The sequence below is a fragment of the Mustela nivalis genome, assembly GCF_964662115.1.
Source record: "Mustela nivalis genome assembly, chromosome: 17".
NCBI lineage: Eukaryota > Metazoa > Chordata > Mammalia > Carnivora > Mustelidae > Mustela > Mustela nivalis.
In genome coordinates, this window is record NC_139036.1 from 59,953,479 (window position 1) to 59,968,109 (window position 14,631).

The 14,631-nt window shown below is 63.4% G+C and overlaps 1 protein-coding gene and 1 long non-coding RNA gene across 3 annotated transcripts; both read right to left on the reverse strand.

Annotated features, from left to right (window-relative positions):
• Nucleotides 1-250: 250 nt before the first annotated feature.
• Nucleotides 251-5,778, reverse strand: LOC309851432. The gene is made up of 3 exons (XR_014304777.1): nt 4,950-5,778; nt 3,367-3,512; nt 251-849 (listed from the first exon to the last, which is right to left on the reverse strand). It is a non-coding gene; the product is annotated as an uncharacterized lncRNA (long non-coding RNA).
• A 1,386-nt stretch (nt 5,779-7,164) lies between these two features.
• On the reverse strand, nt 7,165-14,495 carry CBX4 (chromobox 4). 2 transcript variants are annotated; one of them, XM_082705458.1, is made up of 6 exons: nt 14,360-14,495; nt 13,328-14,027; nt 13,138-13,181; nt 11,927-11,992; nt 9,668-9,734; nt 7,165-9,405 (listed from the first exon to the last, which is right to left on the reverse strand). In XM_082705458.1, the coding sequence occupies exons 2-6, from the start codon at nt 13,655-13,657 to the stop codon at nt 7,993-7,995; spliced, it is 1,920 nt and encodes a 639-aa protein (XP_082561584.1). In that variant the 5' UTR covers nt 13,658-14,027; nt 14,360-14,495; the 3' UTR covers nt 7,165-7,992. The 2 variants fall into 2 exon arrangements, with proteins under 2 accessions (XP_082561584.1, XP_082561585.1); XM_082705459.1 differs by having other exon boundaries at nt 13,328-14,024; nt 14,360-14,432.
• Nucleotides 14,496-14,631: the final 136 nt, after the last annotated feature.

Below are 14,631 nucleotides of genomic sequence, written 5' to 3' on the forward strand. Positions count from 1 at the left end.
AACGCAAAGCTCTGAGGTTAGCAGATGCCATCTTGGAGAGCTGAACCCATAATAGCCTTCATGCCCACTTGGTGGTCACTGGCTTGGAAGAAGCCCAGACGCTCCTGTGTTCTGTCTAGGTTAAGCCCCAAACCACAGTCCGGAGAACAGAAGCCAGACCGTGGCTCTCAGCATGCGGCCGGTTGCTCATGGTCATGGCACTGACTTTGGAATTATGTTGTCAGTAGTCCTCGTAATAAATGCAGTTTTGTCATAGGTGAACTGGGTGAGCGCTAGTCCTTCTTGGAACACACACACCCACTCGTGGGCAGAGAACCATCGGTAATTCACTTGGATGTTGGCTCTATCCTTTTGGGGGCTCCGTTTCTCCATCTGTAGAGTGAAGGGCTTCAAACTCCATGGCCCTTCTCTGCTCTGAGCTTCCAGGAGTCCGTGACCCCACGGGCAGCAGGCTAATCCATTCCTCTGGAAGGGCAGGTGATTCGACTCGCCTGCCATGGAGCAGGTCCTGCTCTGCCTGGGTTCCTGATCAGGACGGTTATTGGGGTGTTCGTGTGTATTTCTCTCCTGGACCTGCCCCAGGGACTTTCCACCAGGATGGGTCCTCCGCAGACACTTGTCTTCATCCTGGTCTGTGAGCGTCAGAGCCACGAGCCATTGGGTTCTGGAGAGCTCAGAGCCACCCCCTCATTTGCAGATGAGGCACCAGGGGCCTGGGCAGGGAAGGCAGGGCAGAGCCGTGGTAGAGCTGGGACCCGACCCCAGGACTCTTGACTTCACATGGGTGCTCCTTCCGCTGTCGCCCTGATTTCCCAGCTTGCCGGTTCGAGAACTCTCCCATCCCCAGACCTGTTGGCAGGCAAGAGGAATAACTCATGTGAATCAAAAGCAATTTGCAAACATAAATAATTTTCAGTGCCTGGAGAGGAGACGGCGGGATGGGGGGCGGGGTGGGTCGTGGTGGTGGAGAGACACAGCGAAGGCTGGTCGGCCCTGCATCTCTCTGGCCGGGCTTGGTGCTTCCTCTCCTGGCTCGGCACCAGCAGGAGCCTCGCGGAGCAGGAAAAACAAAGCAGGAAGCAGCTATAAGGATGCTCACTTCCGCTGCTCCTAGGAGGGATTCTGCTCCGGGTTCTTCTCTCCCCACCCCACATGGGTTTGTAACCCCACCTCCTCCAGAGAGAGTCAGAGGAGAATAGATGGTCCCCCCCACCCCTCTGCTTGCCTCTGGAATGGCCCAGGCCTCCTGCACCCGCCGCTGGATCACTCCTCGTCCTCAACCCTAACCAGCGCTACCTCCGCAAACACTGGCTGGCACACCCCTATCCTGCGGCATCCGCGTCCCCTCGGCATTGGGTCAGGACAGAGCTTAAGGTGATGGTCCTGTTCTCCGTCCCCATGCCGCTCGGCGGAAGGGAAGTGGCTGCCCAAGACCATTCTCGGATCTGGGGATGGACATTTGCACCTCTCCCCAGGGCCTTACGGCCCATGGTGCCTTGACTGCCCCAAGCAGCCGTTTCTAAGAGGTTCTGGAGGGCAGAGGCCGCAGTGAGGGTAGAGCCTCTGTCACCCTGGACTGCCGAGAGCGCTCAGCACACCCTTCCAAAGCCCACCCCAAGGGGCTGTCTAAGCCGAGAGAAACAATGAGAAACCAGATACCATGGAATTAGTGAAGAATTTCTCAGATGCAACAGGAAAGGGAGGAAATCCGGGGGTTTACATTACACCTGGCGCAGGTTGAAAGGCGTAGAGCCCGTCGGTGGCATAGTAATCTCCAGGGCGTGTTTGAAAGGATCCTCCGCCCGGGCAGCAAAACAGAGGTGTCCCTCCCCGTCCAGGCTGCGTTGCTGTGACCCTCCTCCAGCCCTGATGCTCTCACACACACACCTGCTCGCACACGCGCGCACACGTGCTCACACGCACACGTGCCGTGGACCTCCTGGGGTAAGGCTGTCCGTCTGCCCCTACCCAGGTCTGAAAACTTGTGGAGAACGGGTTAAGCAAAACAGTGATGGCCGGTGACACTCGGTGAGTCCTTACCGTGTGGGCGGTCTTACCCACGCAGCTCCCGAGAAGACGCATGAAAATCAACGAGGGGCGTGGGCCTCGTCATCTGCCTGTCCTTACGCCGTGTGCGTATGTGCAGCGGGATCGGCAAGCCTCTCTCTCTCTCTACCGCCCCGAGCCGCGTGTTACACAGGGATGAGGACCCGTGTAATGTGTCCCACCAGTGAAGGACGGAAATCAAACCGTGATTCTTCCTGGAGCTGTCTCCAAGTTTATCCGTAGGGTCTGCTTCCCTAAATTCAATTACCAAACGATTACCTAGAGCCTCCTGAAACTCTCACGAGTGGATCAGGCGAAGGAGGAGGAGGTGGCAGGACCCGAGGGTTGCCAAGGATGTGTGTATGTCCGCCCTGGCCAGTGGGAAGAGATGGAACGGCCTGAGTCCCCACGAGTGGATCAGGCGAAGGAGGAGGAGGTGGCAGGACCCGAGGGTTGCCAAGGATGTGCGTATGTCCGCCCTGGCCAGTGGGAAGAGATGGAACGGCCTGAGTCCCCCGCCTCTGCTCTGCAGCCTGAGCATGGAGGCCCCGGGGACAGCTCAGGGCTGTCCTTGGTCCCTGGACCCTGTTTATGACTTACAGCTTGGGAATACGCGTCATTGTCCAGTCACACACACACACACACACACACACACACACACACACACACGACTGAGTGCTTGTACACACAAGACATCGGATTCCAAGGCATTTATCTAAGCACTGTGCACAAGCTTTGGGAATGCATAACACACTCCCCCCCTCGCCTCCTGAGGTGCTCAAGGCTGTGTCTACTTGGAGAAGGGAGGAGGTCCCTACCTGCGAGTTCGCGGCAGCTTGAAATGACAGCGATCTGGGGGGAGGCGGTAAATACTGAGGCCTTGGTGAAGACGGGAATACGGTAGGGCAACCTCAGGCAGGGTATGGGGCTCGAGCTGGACCTCCTAAGGGCCCGCGGCACCCTGGAAAGTGAGAGGATGGCTCCCAGAGACGGGTAAGTCTATCTCCGAACCCCTGGATGTTGGACCCAACAGCTTACTCAAGCCTCTAAGCCTTAGCCTTCATCTTACCGTCTGCGAGACAGGGACAGAGACAGGACCCACCTCCGGAAGGTGGGTGAGCACTGAATGTGGTGCTCCCCAGAGCCCCCCACGCACCGTGAGCACTGAGTGTCAGCTGTTCTCAGTAATTGCAGAGGGACGAGGGAGGCGCAGAAGGGCACGGGGGGCGGGGGGAGACGCACGACAGTGACTTCTGAAGGATGGCTGCAGGAAACGGATTCCATGTCCAGGAATAACTCTTTCCTCTTCAGAGCTCTTACCTTCTCGTGGCAGCGGCAACGTAACAGGGAACCGTAGACGAGACTCGTTTCAGAATGCATGGGGATTTGGTCTGGCTCCTGGGGGCTCGTCCTGACTCTCTCGTGTCCTGCTGTCATCCTCAGTGACCAGGATAAAACTGGAGGGGCTGAGGATGAGGTCCCAGGTCAATGGGGAACCCAGCAAGCAGGTGGTGAGGGCAGCATGCCGAGCCCTGGAGGTGCCCACGGGGTTACAGAGAAGGGAGGGTGGCAGGAGTGAGGGCAGGCTGGCAGTCAATTTCCAGGTACACATCCCTGGGTACCTGTCCTGCCTGTCACAAGGCTGAGGCTCCAGGCCAGAGTCCTTGGAAGGCATTTGCATCTGACAAGGCATGTTTAATGTTTCCTGGTGAAAAAATAACCTAGATGTTTCCTTAGGGGGGTTTTCCAGAAGCGCTCAAGGCCCTCTCCTGACCTAGTTGATCCTCAGAGCACGTCTCCTCTCTGAAGGGGACTAGGAAGCCAAGAGGGGGGAAGGGCCGGATTCCTGATGAGGGGAATGGGTCCTGTGACTAGATCAGTTCTGCCCTCCTTGAATGTTCTGGAAGTTGGCTGTTTGGGGTGGGTGGGAGTGAGGAAGAGCCTCCGCCCTGGGAGGGCTTTCCCTCCCTCCCTGGTCCAGCCGTGGCCCAGGTGTACCTCTCCCTCCCTAACCTTCAGTCAAGACCTGTGGCAAGTGCGCCGTGCCCCGCCAGCATTCTCGCTGTCATCATGATAACGGTGCTCCTGGCACCCAGGATGCTCGGCTCTCGGCACCTGCTCTCTCCTCTGGGCAGGAACCGTTCCTGTGGGCAAGGACTGACCATGCTGGCTAGTCAGGTCTCAGATAGAGTTTGCAGATAAAATCCAGGATGTCCAGTGAAATCCGAATTTGTATAAACAATGCATTTTTTAGGTCTTCGTCTATCTCAAATATTTCACGAGACATACTAAATAAGTATGCGTTGTCCGTATGAAATTCAAATTCAGCTAGGTATCCTCGATTTTTCTGTGCTCAGTCTTGCAACCCTAGTTCCAGAGCACCCCAGTGGGATCCAAGGACGACCGAGAAAACCCTGAAAGGCTGACCTCCTGACGATGAGTTGGGGTGCCTACATGCTGCGGGGAGCGCAGAGCTAGAGCTGGGCACTGGCTGGTGCAGGAGGGACCCGCTTCCCGGGGTGAATGGATATACCGGAGGCCCCGTCTTGGTGGTGGGTCAGCTCCAGCTCTCCATGCTCAATGCTCAGACCCCTCAGAAAGGAAAGAAAACAATAAAGTGTGGGTTTCCCAGTACGTAGGGTTAAGGTCCCAGCTTCCTGCTTGCTTTCTCTCTCCGGAACTCGGGCTCAAAGAGAGGGTGTAGGACCCTTTGCTTGTGGAGGGCGGGGCACCGAAAGACGCTGAGGCCTCCAGTTAGGAAGGACCCTTCTACACCCAGAGGAACCAGGGCTACTGGACTCTTCTCCCTTGTCCCCAGGCCAGGGCTCCTGACCCTCTTTGAGCGTTCCCAACCTTGGACACGTGTGTCCCAGAGGCCCTGAGTTCACGTCCCCGTGGAGTACCTCTCTGCAGGCTCGTGGGGCAGGCAAGTTGGCTCCAGAATCAGCAGAGAACCCGGCATTTGCCGTCCGGCCTCGAGAAGCCCTTCTGCCTGCAGAACCTCAGACTCTCAACCGCCAAGGAATCTCAAACCCTCTGGGTTCCGAATGGCATGAGATGCTCAGCACATGACAGGGGCCTGGGGTCAGAATGGGTGTTGGACTCTCTTGGGTCCGGCACCAGGTCGGGCATCCCTGCAGGCCCTCCTGACCTACCCATCTGCCTCTGTCCCACTGTCAGCCCTGCGACCTCAGGCTCCAGGCCCCACCTAGGCTCAGCCTCAAGGACCTCCCCCAGAAGTTCCACAGCAGTTGTCAAGGCTTCAGGTCAGCTGAAGCAGGCCACACCTTCCCTCGAATGGTCATGGTTATGGACCGATGTACCCCCGCATAAGTGCCATCTCTGATCTCCGCCCCCCAACCCCAGGCTCAGCCTGGTAGAGGCCACCCACCGGGTAGGAGGGGCACCCTCGGGGCTAAGGCTCACTTGCAAGTCACCAACTGTGCAGCCCCGAACAAGGGCTCCCCTTCCCGCTCCGGAGTGCTCCCTTTTCCCTACCAGAAAAACAGGGAGACGAAATCCCTGCCTGGCATGCGCCTTTGTGTACCAGCCAGTGAAGGACAGGCCCAATTCTAGTGCAGAGCGGGCAGTCTGCCAGGAGCAGTCCAGATCACCCCTCCCTCCACTCCCAGGGTGGCAAAGGGCATTCATTACATGGCGGGGGGAGGGGGGAGTGTTTAACTCACTCTAAAGGGGGCTGGGGTGATGGGGGTAGTGGGAGGGACAATTCACAAAAGCCAGGGCTAGAAACTCCCAACGGCTTTTTTTTCTTTTTTTTTTAGAACTTCCCTTCCCTCTCTCCCCTCCCCCCTCCCCTCCCCTCCCCCACCTCCAGCCGTGGTGGCCTGCAGCCAACACTGGCCACACTGTCCGCATTCAGGCCTCCCGCCCTCCTGGCCCTCTATCTCTTCCCCTGGCCTTCCCAGCGCCGGGCTCTCTCGCCACCACCCCCTCCCCATTCTGAACGGCGCTGACCTCTTCCGCCCTGGCGCCCTGCACAGGCTCTGGCCCTCTGGCCCAGGCAGGCAGGCAAGGGGCTTTGGGGGGCCAGGAGCAGCCCTGCGCCCACAGGGCCCCCGTCCCGCGGCCCCTGGCCCTGCCCAGCCGCCCCAGCCAGGAGCAGATCGCTGCGTCTGCAGAAAGCTGGCCCCGGCCTCCGCCTCCCCGAGTGACGGCTTCCCCGCCCGGCCGAGGGAGAGAACCTGGTGCTCGGCCCACTCCCCTCGGCCCCTCTGGGCCCTTAACCCCTTCCTGTCCCGCGACACCAAGGGCCCCAGCCTTGCCACCCAACGCAGGACGGGTGGGACGCGGTCCCGCGCTTCCCCTCGCTCACGGAGGAAACAGGGGTGGGCAGGCCTTGCTCGCCAAGCCTCCTCCCCTCCTCCTCCCCCGCCACCACGCAGGAAGCCCCCCGCCCCTGCCCTGGCCGCGCTCGCTGCGCCTCCAGTCGGAGCCTCTGGCCTGGTGGTTTCCGGGGAGAGAGCCTGGCAGAGAAAGAGCCTCAGCGGCTTCCTCGGCGGGGCGGGGCGGGGCGAGCGATGCCATCGAGCGACGCTAGGGAGGGTGAGAGGGTCCCCTCCCCGCTGAACCTGCCTTACCGGGCAGGGATTATTAAGAACACCCCTGCCCCACCAGAGCCAACGCCTGGGGGTGTGGCGCCCCGGGTGGGTGGGGGGCAAAGATCAGCAGGTGCCGGGCGGGTGCTGCGCGCACGGCTGGGGGGGGGGGGCTCGCCCCACCCACTCCTCTGCGCCGCTGGAGCACCCATGCCCCCCTCCCCCCACCGCGCATTTCCCCGGGTCTGCCAGCTCCCAGGGCACCGCCCGCCTGGGGAGCCCTGGGGGCGGGGGCGACGCCGACACCCCCTCCCCCCGCAGGAATTCCCCTCTCGGTTGGAGCGCCTCTCGACTTCCGGGGAGCAGGGTCACTCCTCTGGCGCGGGCGCCTCGGCCCATGCCACCACTCCGCTCTGCCTCTGCACAAGCTTTAGCGCAGGACGCGGGGAGGTTTCCTCCCCCAGACCTAAGGTGTAAGTGCAGAGTGGGGTGGGGCGAGGGGTCCGGCCGCCTCCCGAACATCCAGCGCTCTGCCTGCGCTCATCTCAAAACAGCCAAAATGCACCTTCAACATCTCCATTTAATATTTACATTCAAGCAGGTAATAATTGGAAGCTTATAGTTTAGACATTTCTAGTAGCAGCAGTTTCTAGAGAGCTCGTTTAGCTTTTAAACAAACTTTTTTTTTCTTTTTCTTTTCTTTTTTTTTTTTTTTGCACATAGAAACAACACATCCATGTGTACGGTATCAAAAAATATATACCAACGTTACTGGTATTGCAGTTCCAGGAAGGGGAGGAAATGAAATCAGCCGAAATACTGAATGAACAGGAAGAAAGGTCAACAGAAAATAGTTTGTCTGATATAGAATATAACATGATCTAGAGGAAACTCCATAAATCTAGGTTTTTATATTTCAATATATAAATACCTACAAATAAATATATATATATCAGCCCGAAGGGGGTGGCCGGGCCTTTTGAGCTCAAACAATACATTTCAATAATAACACCACGTACAAACGGGAGTAAAGTCTGCACTTGACAAGTTAGCACGGTTAAAATATAATACTATTACTCTGAGACCGAGGCGCGCGGCTGCCCTGCCAGTCCCGGAGGTCCACGAGGGAGGGGAGGTCCAGCGCGGGGATGGGGCAGGTCGGGGGCGAGACCCGCAGGCACCGCGTGGAAAGAGCCAGTGCCGGCCGGGGGGCAGGCCCCAGCCAGGAGCCGACAGCGGGGCGCAGAGGGGCGCGCACGCTGAGGCTGGGGCGTCCTCGCACAGGGGCAGGCCCGGATCTCCCGTGGCGGGCGAGAGGAGGAATCCGCCCCTAGGCACCAGGTGCTGGGCCACCCGCGGGGATGGCGCTTCCCCTTCCGAACCCCTCCAGCTACACTGTCACGTACTCCTTGAACGTGACGGTGAGGCAGTTCGCGGTGACGTCGGTGATAATTATATTCCCAAAGAAGGGCTTGAACTCGCTCAGAGGCTCCTCAGGCTCGTCCTGGGCCTCGGCTGGAGGCTTCTCCGCCGCTGTCACTGGCGCAGCTGCCACCGCCGCCACCGTCGCGGGCGCCTCGGGCTTCACTTGGAGGGCGCTTGGGGGCTCCCCGGCTTCGCCGCGCGTCTTGACGCAGCGCAAGTCTATGGGCTCGTCCAGGTCCGAGTCCAGCAGGATGACCTCGGGCTGCGGGAGGGTGGCGGCAGGGGGCAGGTCGGTGGGGTGCTCGGCGGCCGGGCTGCCCCCCAGGCAGGTGGGGGTGCTGATGCTGCGCGCCGTGAGGCGCTTTTTGCAGGGCTCGCGCTCGCCGTGGGTTTCGGAGAGGCAGCGCTTGCGCGCGTGGGAGAGATTCAGGCCGACCGCGTGGTGGTGGTGGTGATGGTGGTGGTGGTGGTGGTGGTGGTGGGAGGGCGCGTGGGCGCTCCGGGCCGGGTCCCAGGCCAGCAGGTCGGGCTTGGTGGTGAGCTGCAGGGGCTGCTCGCCGAAGGCCTCCTTGGATGGGGACAGCTTGCGGGAGCCGGCGTCCTGGGGCTGCGAGTCGCCGGGGCCCTGCGCCTCCTCCTCCCTCCTCTTGGACGGCGCCTCCGCCTTCTTCTCCTCCGCCCCCGCCGCCTTTTTGAAAGTCCTGTCGGCCGGGGGGTGGCGCTCCTCGGCGGCGCGCTTCTTGTGGCCCGGGGAGCGCGCCTCGCCCTCGGCCGCCTCGCCGGACTTGATCTTCACGGCCTGCATGCCGTTCTCCATGTACTTGCTCATGACGATCACGATGCGCCCGTTCTTGTTCTTGTTCTTGACGATCTTCATCTTGCCCCCGATCCCGTTGCCCGTCACCGCCTCCTTGGGGGCCGGCGTCATCCCGTTGGGAGGGCCCTTCTCCGAGCCCTTGCCCGGAGCCCCGGCCGCACCGGCCAGGGGCTTCACAGCTCCCAGGTAGCCCTTGGCCCCCGCGCTGTGCGCCCACTTGTCGGGCGGGTGGCTCTTGGCGCCCAGGTCCGGGCAAGTGGGGCTGGGCGCCTCCTTGTGGCCGCCCTGGTACTGCAGGTCGTACATCTTGGGGTCCGGCTGGTAGGGGTGGTGCTTCTTGCTGTTGAGCTGGTAGTAGTACTTGCCGCTCTTGCCCGGCGGTGGGGGCTTGCCGGCCCGCTCCTTGCTGTGCGGCTGGTACTGGTGGTGCTTCTTGCTGTTGAGCTCGTACTGATGGCCCTGGCCCTTGCCCTGGGCGCCCAGCTCCAGCTTCGCCCGGTTGTCTGCAGAGGAGTCCTGAAGTCCAGTCAGCACGTTGGAGCGACGGGCAAACGTGGGGACCTGGGGGAAGGAGGCAGGGATGCGAGCGGGAGATGAGAAGAGGGTAAGGCCAGCCCCAGGGCAAGCCTCCCGCACCAGGAGCGTCCCAGCCGCAGCTGGGTCAGCGGCTGCCTTAGAGGCCTGAGCTGGAGGTCAAGAGGAAAGGAAGTGGAACTGGGTGCTCTGGAGAAAGTCTCCCTGCCCTCTGCGCCTGGAGGCAGATCAGGTGGCAATGGCAAGGGGAGGACGAGTGGACAGGCCCGCGCCCAGCGACCATATTCACCTGCACCACCAGCGGTTTGGGCTTCGGCCCTCTCTTCCGGTACCCCATCAGCTGCTCCTGCCGCTCCCTGGGGGAGGGAACAGAGGGCCGCGAGGTTAGCCTCCGGGTGGCCTCCCCTCCTGCCAAGGTCCAACCTGCGCTGACGCCTTCCCCCCACCCCCTCCTGCGAGCAGCCAGGCCAGCATGACCCAGAGGCATCAGGAGCTCAGGGCAGAAGGTCGACTGTGCCACCAGCTGGGCACCTCCAACCGGTCCCAGAGCCCCGCTCTGTGCTCGTACGGACCCTCCTCTGCCCCAGGGGTGCTCCGCCAAGGGCTCCCCCATCTCTGGTATCCGCACCTGCACTGGCGCCCCCCGCAGCTCTGCCTCAAGGTGGGGGAGACGGCAGCCAGGCGCTAGCGTGGGTGATGCACTGGCGCCCCCAGCCTTGGGCCCGCGGCCCCGCGCAAAGTGAGGTGGGCGCGGGGGTCCAGGGGATGCAAACAGGCTCAAACGAGGTGTGTGGAACACGTCCCCTCCCCGTCAGAGGCTCGGGATGCTAATGACCTCATTAAGATTCAGATAACGAGTGCCGCCGGCAGAAGAGAGGACTCTTTTTCCTACGGCCGGGCCCTAAACAGGGGGAGGGGCTGCGCCCTTGTTTACACGGCGGCAAATGAGCCAATTAGGGGCTGGGGGCGGGGGCCGGCCGCGGAGGCCACGGCCTGGCCAGGTTCGCAACCACCTGGTGAACAGGCTCCGGGTCGGCCTGGGCGGAGCGGCAGGGCGGAGCAAGGCCGGGTGGTGCGCGGAAGCACCGCCCCCTCGCCGAGCTGGGCTCCGGGCCGCCTGGATTTCCCAATTGTTAATGAACGCCACTAGAGGTGGCCCCGGCCCACACCACCGTCAGGCTCCCGCCGGCGGCCTGGCGGAGGGTGACCCGAGGCTGGCGTTCAGATCGTCCCGGCACGGCCCAGCCTTCCCTGGGAGAAGAACGGGGCGCCCCCCCAACGCGTGCCAAAGTTGCAACCCGCTGCGGGGCCAGGCGGGCGCTCTCCAGCGACCCCAGGCACCCCCCTGCCCGGGGGCTAACCCAGGGGAGTTCGGCCGCGCCCGGGGGCCCGGGCCGGGGCCTGACTCCGAAGTTGCGTGGCATTGCACCAGCCTGCGCTCTAATTCTTCGGGGACCCATTATGCAACATGGCATCAGCCGCTGACATGGTTACAGGGTGATGAACTCCCAGGTGGAACCGGGGCAGGATCCCTTCTCGGCGCCCCCCTGCGTCGCGGGAGAGCAACTTCCCCGCCGGTCACTCGCTCCGAGGGTCTAGAGTTCAGTTTTAGCGCTAAACGCGCCACAGGAAATAATGCAAAATAAAAGGGGGAGGGAATGGAAGGCAGCGGGGGTGGCGGAGCTCCTCGGACTCGGGCCGCGCCTCCCCTCCTCGCCCGCCCTCCCCCGCTCCGGTCCTCCCCGAAAAAGAGAACCGCAGCCACGGGCGCTGGATCCAGCTGCCGCAGCTGCAGCGCGACAAGCATCTGTGCGCGCCAAGGATGAGCCCCGCGTCACAAGCCACCCCTCCACCACTCGGCAGCTCCCAACCCACGCCCTTTGGGCCAAGCTCCCCCTGCCCCAGGATGGGGGCCCACACCCACCGACTAGCCCAGTGGGGGGTGCAAAGGGCACCCAGCACCAGACAGGCTCTACCCCCTGCGGAGCCCCAGCTCCCTGGGTGAGGGGGATCGAAGGTTGGGAGGGTGGTTAGGGCCTTGCCAAGTCAACTTTTCTCCAGCCCCCAACAGGTTAAGTTCAGTTCCGTGACGTCCGGCGGTTTCACAACGCCAGCTCCCTCGGAGCTGCCCCGAGAGGTGCTGGTGCCAAGCGGCCAGTGGCCACAGGAAAGCAACACCTAGGCTCCGGGGGTGGGGCTCCAAGGCTGCGCAGAGAGGGGGGCCCGCCGGGGGGTGGGGCAGAAGCCGCCCCGAGGTCTCCGGGCAGCGGCAGGGCCACCCGCACGCACCCTCCTCGCAGTTCCCCCCAAAACACCAGCCTCGCCTTCTCTGGCCCCGCCCCGCCCCCACCCCCAGGCTGCCGCAACCGCCAAGGACGTTGGGGAAGAGAAGCCGAGGCCGCAGCCGTGCGGGTGCAGGCCCGTCGGGGGAGGGGGCTCCCGCCGGCCCCCTCCAGGCCCTTCCCCTCTTCCCCACTGCAGCGTGGCCCCCTCTCCCATTCCCATATACGGTCACGGCTGCGGGCGGCGGCTGCGGGGGGACGCTCACCTGTTCTGGAAGGCGATCAGCAGCCGGGGATCCAGGATGTTCTCCTCGGGTTCCCACGTGTTATATCTTGCAAGGGAAAAGGGAGGGGACACGGCGTAAAAAAAACCGAGCCAGCTCTGCGGCCTCCAGGTGGGGAATGACATAAGGCCCTACTCTGTCTTCAAGAACCGAAAGCTATTTAGCTGTGGATGTGGGGGGTGGAGGGGAGATTTCTGCAGGCCTGACACGGTCCCCGACACCCCCCCCCCCAAGTCAAAATAAACACACAAGGGCAGGAGGAAAGGGGAGGGGTAAGGAAAACGAAACTAGCAGTTTATTTTGCAGTTGTCAAGAATTTTAAGCATGTTACTGCGACATGTTCCAAAGCCACTTTGCTCACCAGGAACCCTGCGTGCAAAGCAGCCGAAAGGCAAAGTCGCAGTCCCCCTCCCGTCCCCAACCCCGAGTCTCCGCGAGGGCTTCAGCTGTTCTCCATTTGACCCCTAATCCGATCACCATCAGCCAGGCCCCCCCACCACCACCGCACACCCCCCTCGCACCCCTGGAGCCCGGTGTCACGGCAAGCACCCCCAAATACTCAGCAATATAAAAATATGCCTCTGTGTGTGTGTGTATGTGTGTGTGTGTGTGTGTGTGTGTGCGTGCGCGTCTGTCTCCATCCGGTGCCTTCGCATTTCAAATTAAAAAAAAAAAAAAATTCCCCACCAAAAGCGCAGTGACAGTTCCCAACATTTTCTGCCTTTTTTCCTCCTCTCCCCGCACCACTAGGAGGGAAGAGGCACACAATTGCATTTTCGTCGCTTTTTAATTTTTTTTTTTTTTTTTGGTTTTGCAATATGGAGCCGTTCGGTGGAGGGAAAGGGGAAAGGAGCCATTTTCTGCTGCACATCAGTCAGTGCCTGCGCCCTCCCTCCCTCCGCCGGCCTCCCCGGCTCGGCCCCGCGTCTCTCCAGCTCCTCCGGCTCCTTTTAGTGCATAAATTAGTGATGGCATTTCCCGGAGAGCGGAGCACAACACAGGGCGCCGGGCTCGGGCTCGGCGGCTCGGCTTCCCCAGTGCCTGCCACCGACTTCCCCACCCCCTCCTCCCTCCACCCCACCTCCACCCCGCCTCCCGTCCGCTCCCCCCACTACCCCACCAGCTCGGCGGTCCGGAGCCCGGGAGCCCCGCGCCGCGGCACCCGGCGCCCCCGCCCCTCCGCCGCCACTTACTTGGGGGACCAGCCTCTCCATTTCACCAGATACTCCACTCTGCCCTGAGGGGGGAAGAGACAGCACTCCATCAGCTTCCGCGGGATCCCCGGCTCCGGCCCGCAGCCTCCCCACCCCCTCCCCGCCTCCTCGCGGGCTGCTCCGGCCGCCGCTCCCTCGCCGCCTCGCCGCCGCCCCCGCGCCGCCCTACCTTGCGGATCCGCTTCTTCTCGATGCTCTCCACCGCGAAGACGTGCTCGCCAACAGCTGGCAGCTCCATGGCCGAGCCGGAGCGCGCCGGGGCGCGGGGGGCCGGCGCGGCTGCAGACGCTGCTGGCTCCCGCCGGCGCCCCGCTGCCGCCCCGGCCGAGGCGCCCCTGTCGCCCGCGCCGCCCGCGCCGCCCGCGCCGCCGCCGCCGCCGCCGCCGCTCCCTGCACAGCCCGGCCGCCCGCCCGCCCGCCGCTGCCCGCGCCCGCCCCGCGTCCCGGCTCGCGCTCGCTCAGACAACTGAGCCCGGGCCGCGGCTGCACAAGAACTCATGCAAATCCGGACGTCAGCGGGCGGGGCCTCGCCGGGCCCAGCTCGGCGTCAGGGGGCGGGCCGCGGCCGGGATTGGCGCAGCCCGGCCTACCGGAGGCCCGGGGCCTGGGCGGCGGGGGGGAGAAGGAAGGACGCGGGAGGGGGGCCGGAGGAGGAGGGCGCCGGGGAGGTGCAGGGGGAGGGATCCGCGGGCCCGGGAGAGGGAGGGAGCGGGACCCGGCGGGAGAGGTGTGCCGGCCGCGGGGCGCAGGGCGGGTGGGGAGCTTGACACGGCCGGGAGGGTCTCGGCGGCGACCCCTCGCCTGCAGCGCGGCGCCTGGGCCTGCCCCTGCGCCTCTCCTTCTCGGTGTGCGCCGCCCGGGGACCCCTGCTGGGGGCCACGGAAGCATCCACTGCAGTTTCCAGTTGCACAGAATTGCGTCATGTGCACACACACACACACACGCGCGCGCGCGCGCGCGCGCGAGCGGGGAGCCGCCGGCAGGGGGCAGAATCGGGGCCGGGGCAGCTTGCGCCCCCCACCCAGCGCGCCCCGCCCCGCCCCGCCAGGCTCCGGGCATTTAGGAAGGCGAGGGCGGGAGAGAAAGGGCAGGGAGAGGGAGAGAGCGGGGTTCCCGGGATCGCCAGGGAGAGCGGGAAGGAAAAGCGAGGAGGAGGACGGAGGAGCAGCCAGGCTGGGGCCCCAGCGCTCCGGAACCTTACCGGAAGGGGGCTCCGAGGCCGAGCCCACCCCAGGTCCCTGCCGGCTCCCAGTTTGCCCCCCGGCACTCTCCTTGGTGGGGCAGGGCCGGGCTGCCTTGTTTCCAGCAGCGACCGCGCTAGCCTCAGCCCCATGGCCAAGCTGGACGAGAGGGGGCGACTGCAGAGGGGGCGCAGGGCATGTCCGGATCTGCCTGGGGGACCGAGGGGACTCGGTGGGGTCCCGGCATCGGGCGGGAGTGGGGAGGGCCGAGACGTTCAGGCTGAGCAGGGGC

Excerpts from the sequence above, each read along its gene's own strand:
- CBX4 (XM_082705458.1), bottom strand. The coding sequence starts at position 13,657 with ATGAGTTCTTGTGCAGCCGCGGCCCGGGCTCAGTTGTCTGAGCGAGCG. Across the intron at positions 13,182-13,327 it reads AGAAGAAGCGGATCCGCAAG|GGCAGAGTGGAGTATCTGGT; the intron begins GTAGGGCGGCGC and ends TTCCCCCCTCAG. Across the intron at positions 11,993-13,137 it reads TGGAGAGGCTGGTCCCCCAA|ATATAACACGTGGGAACCCG; the intron begins GTAAGTGGCGGC and ends TTCCCTTGCAAG.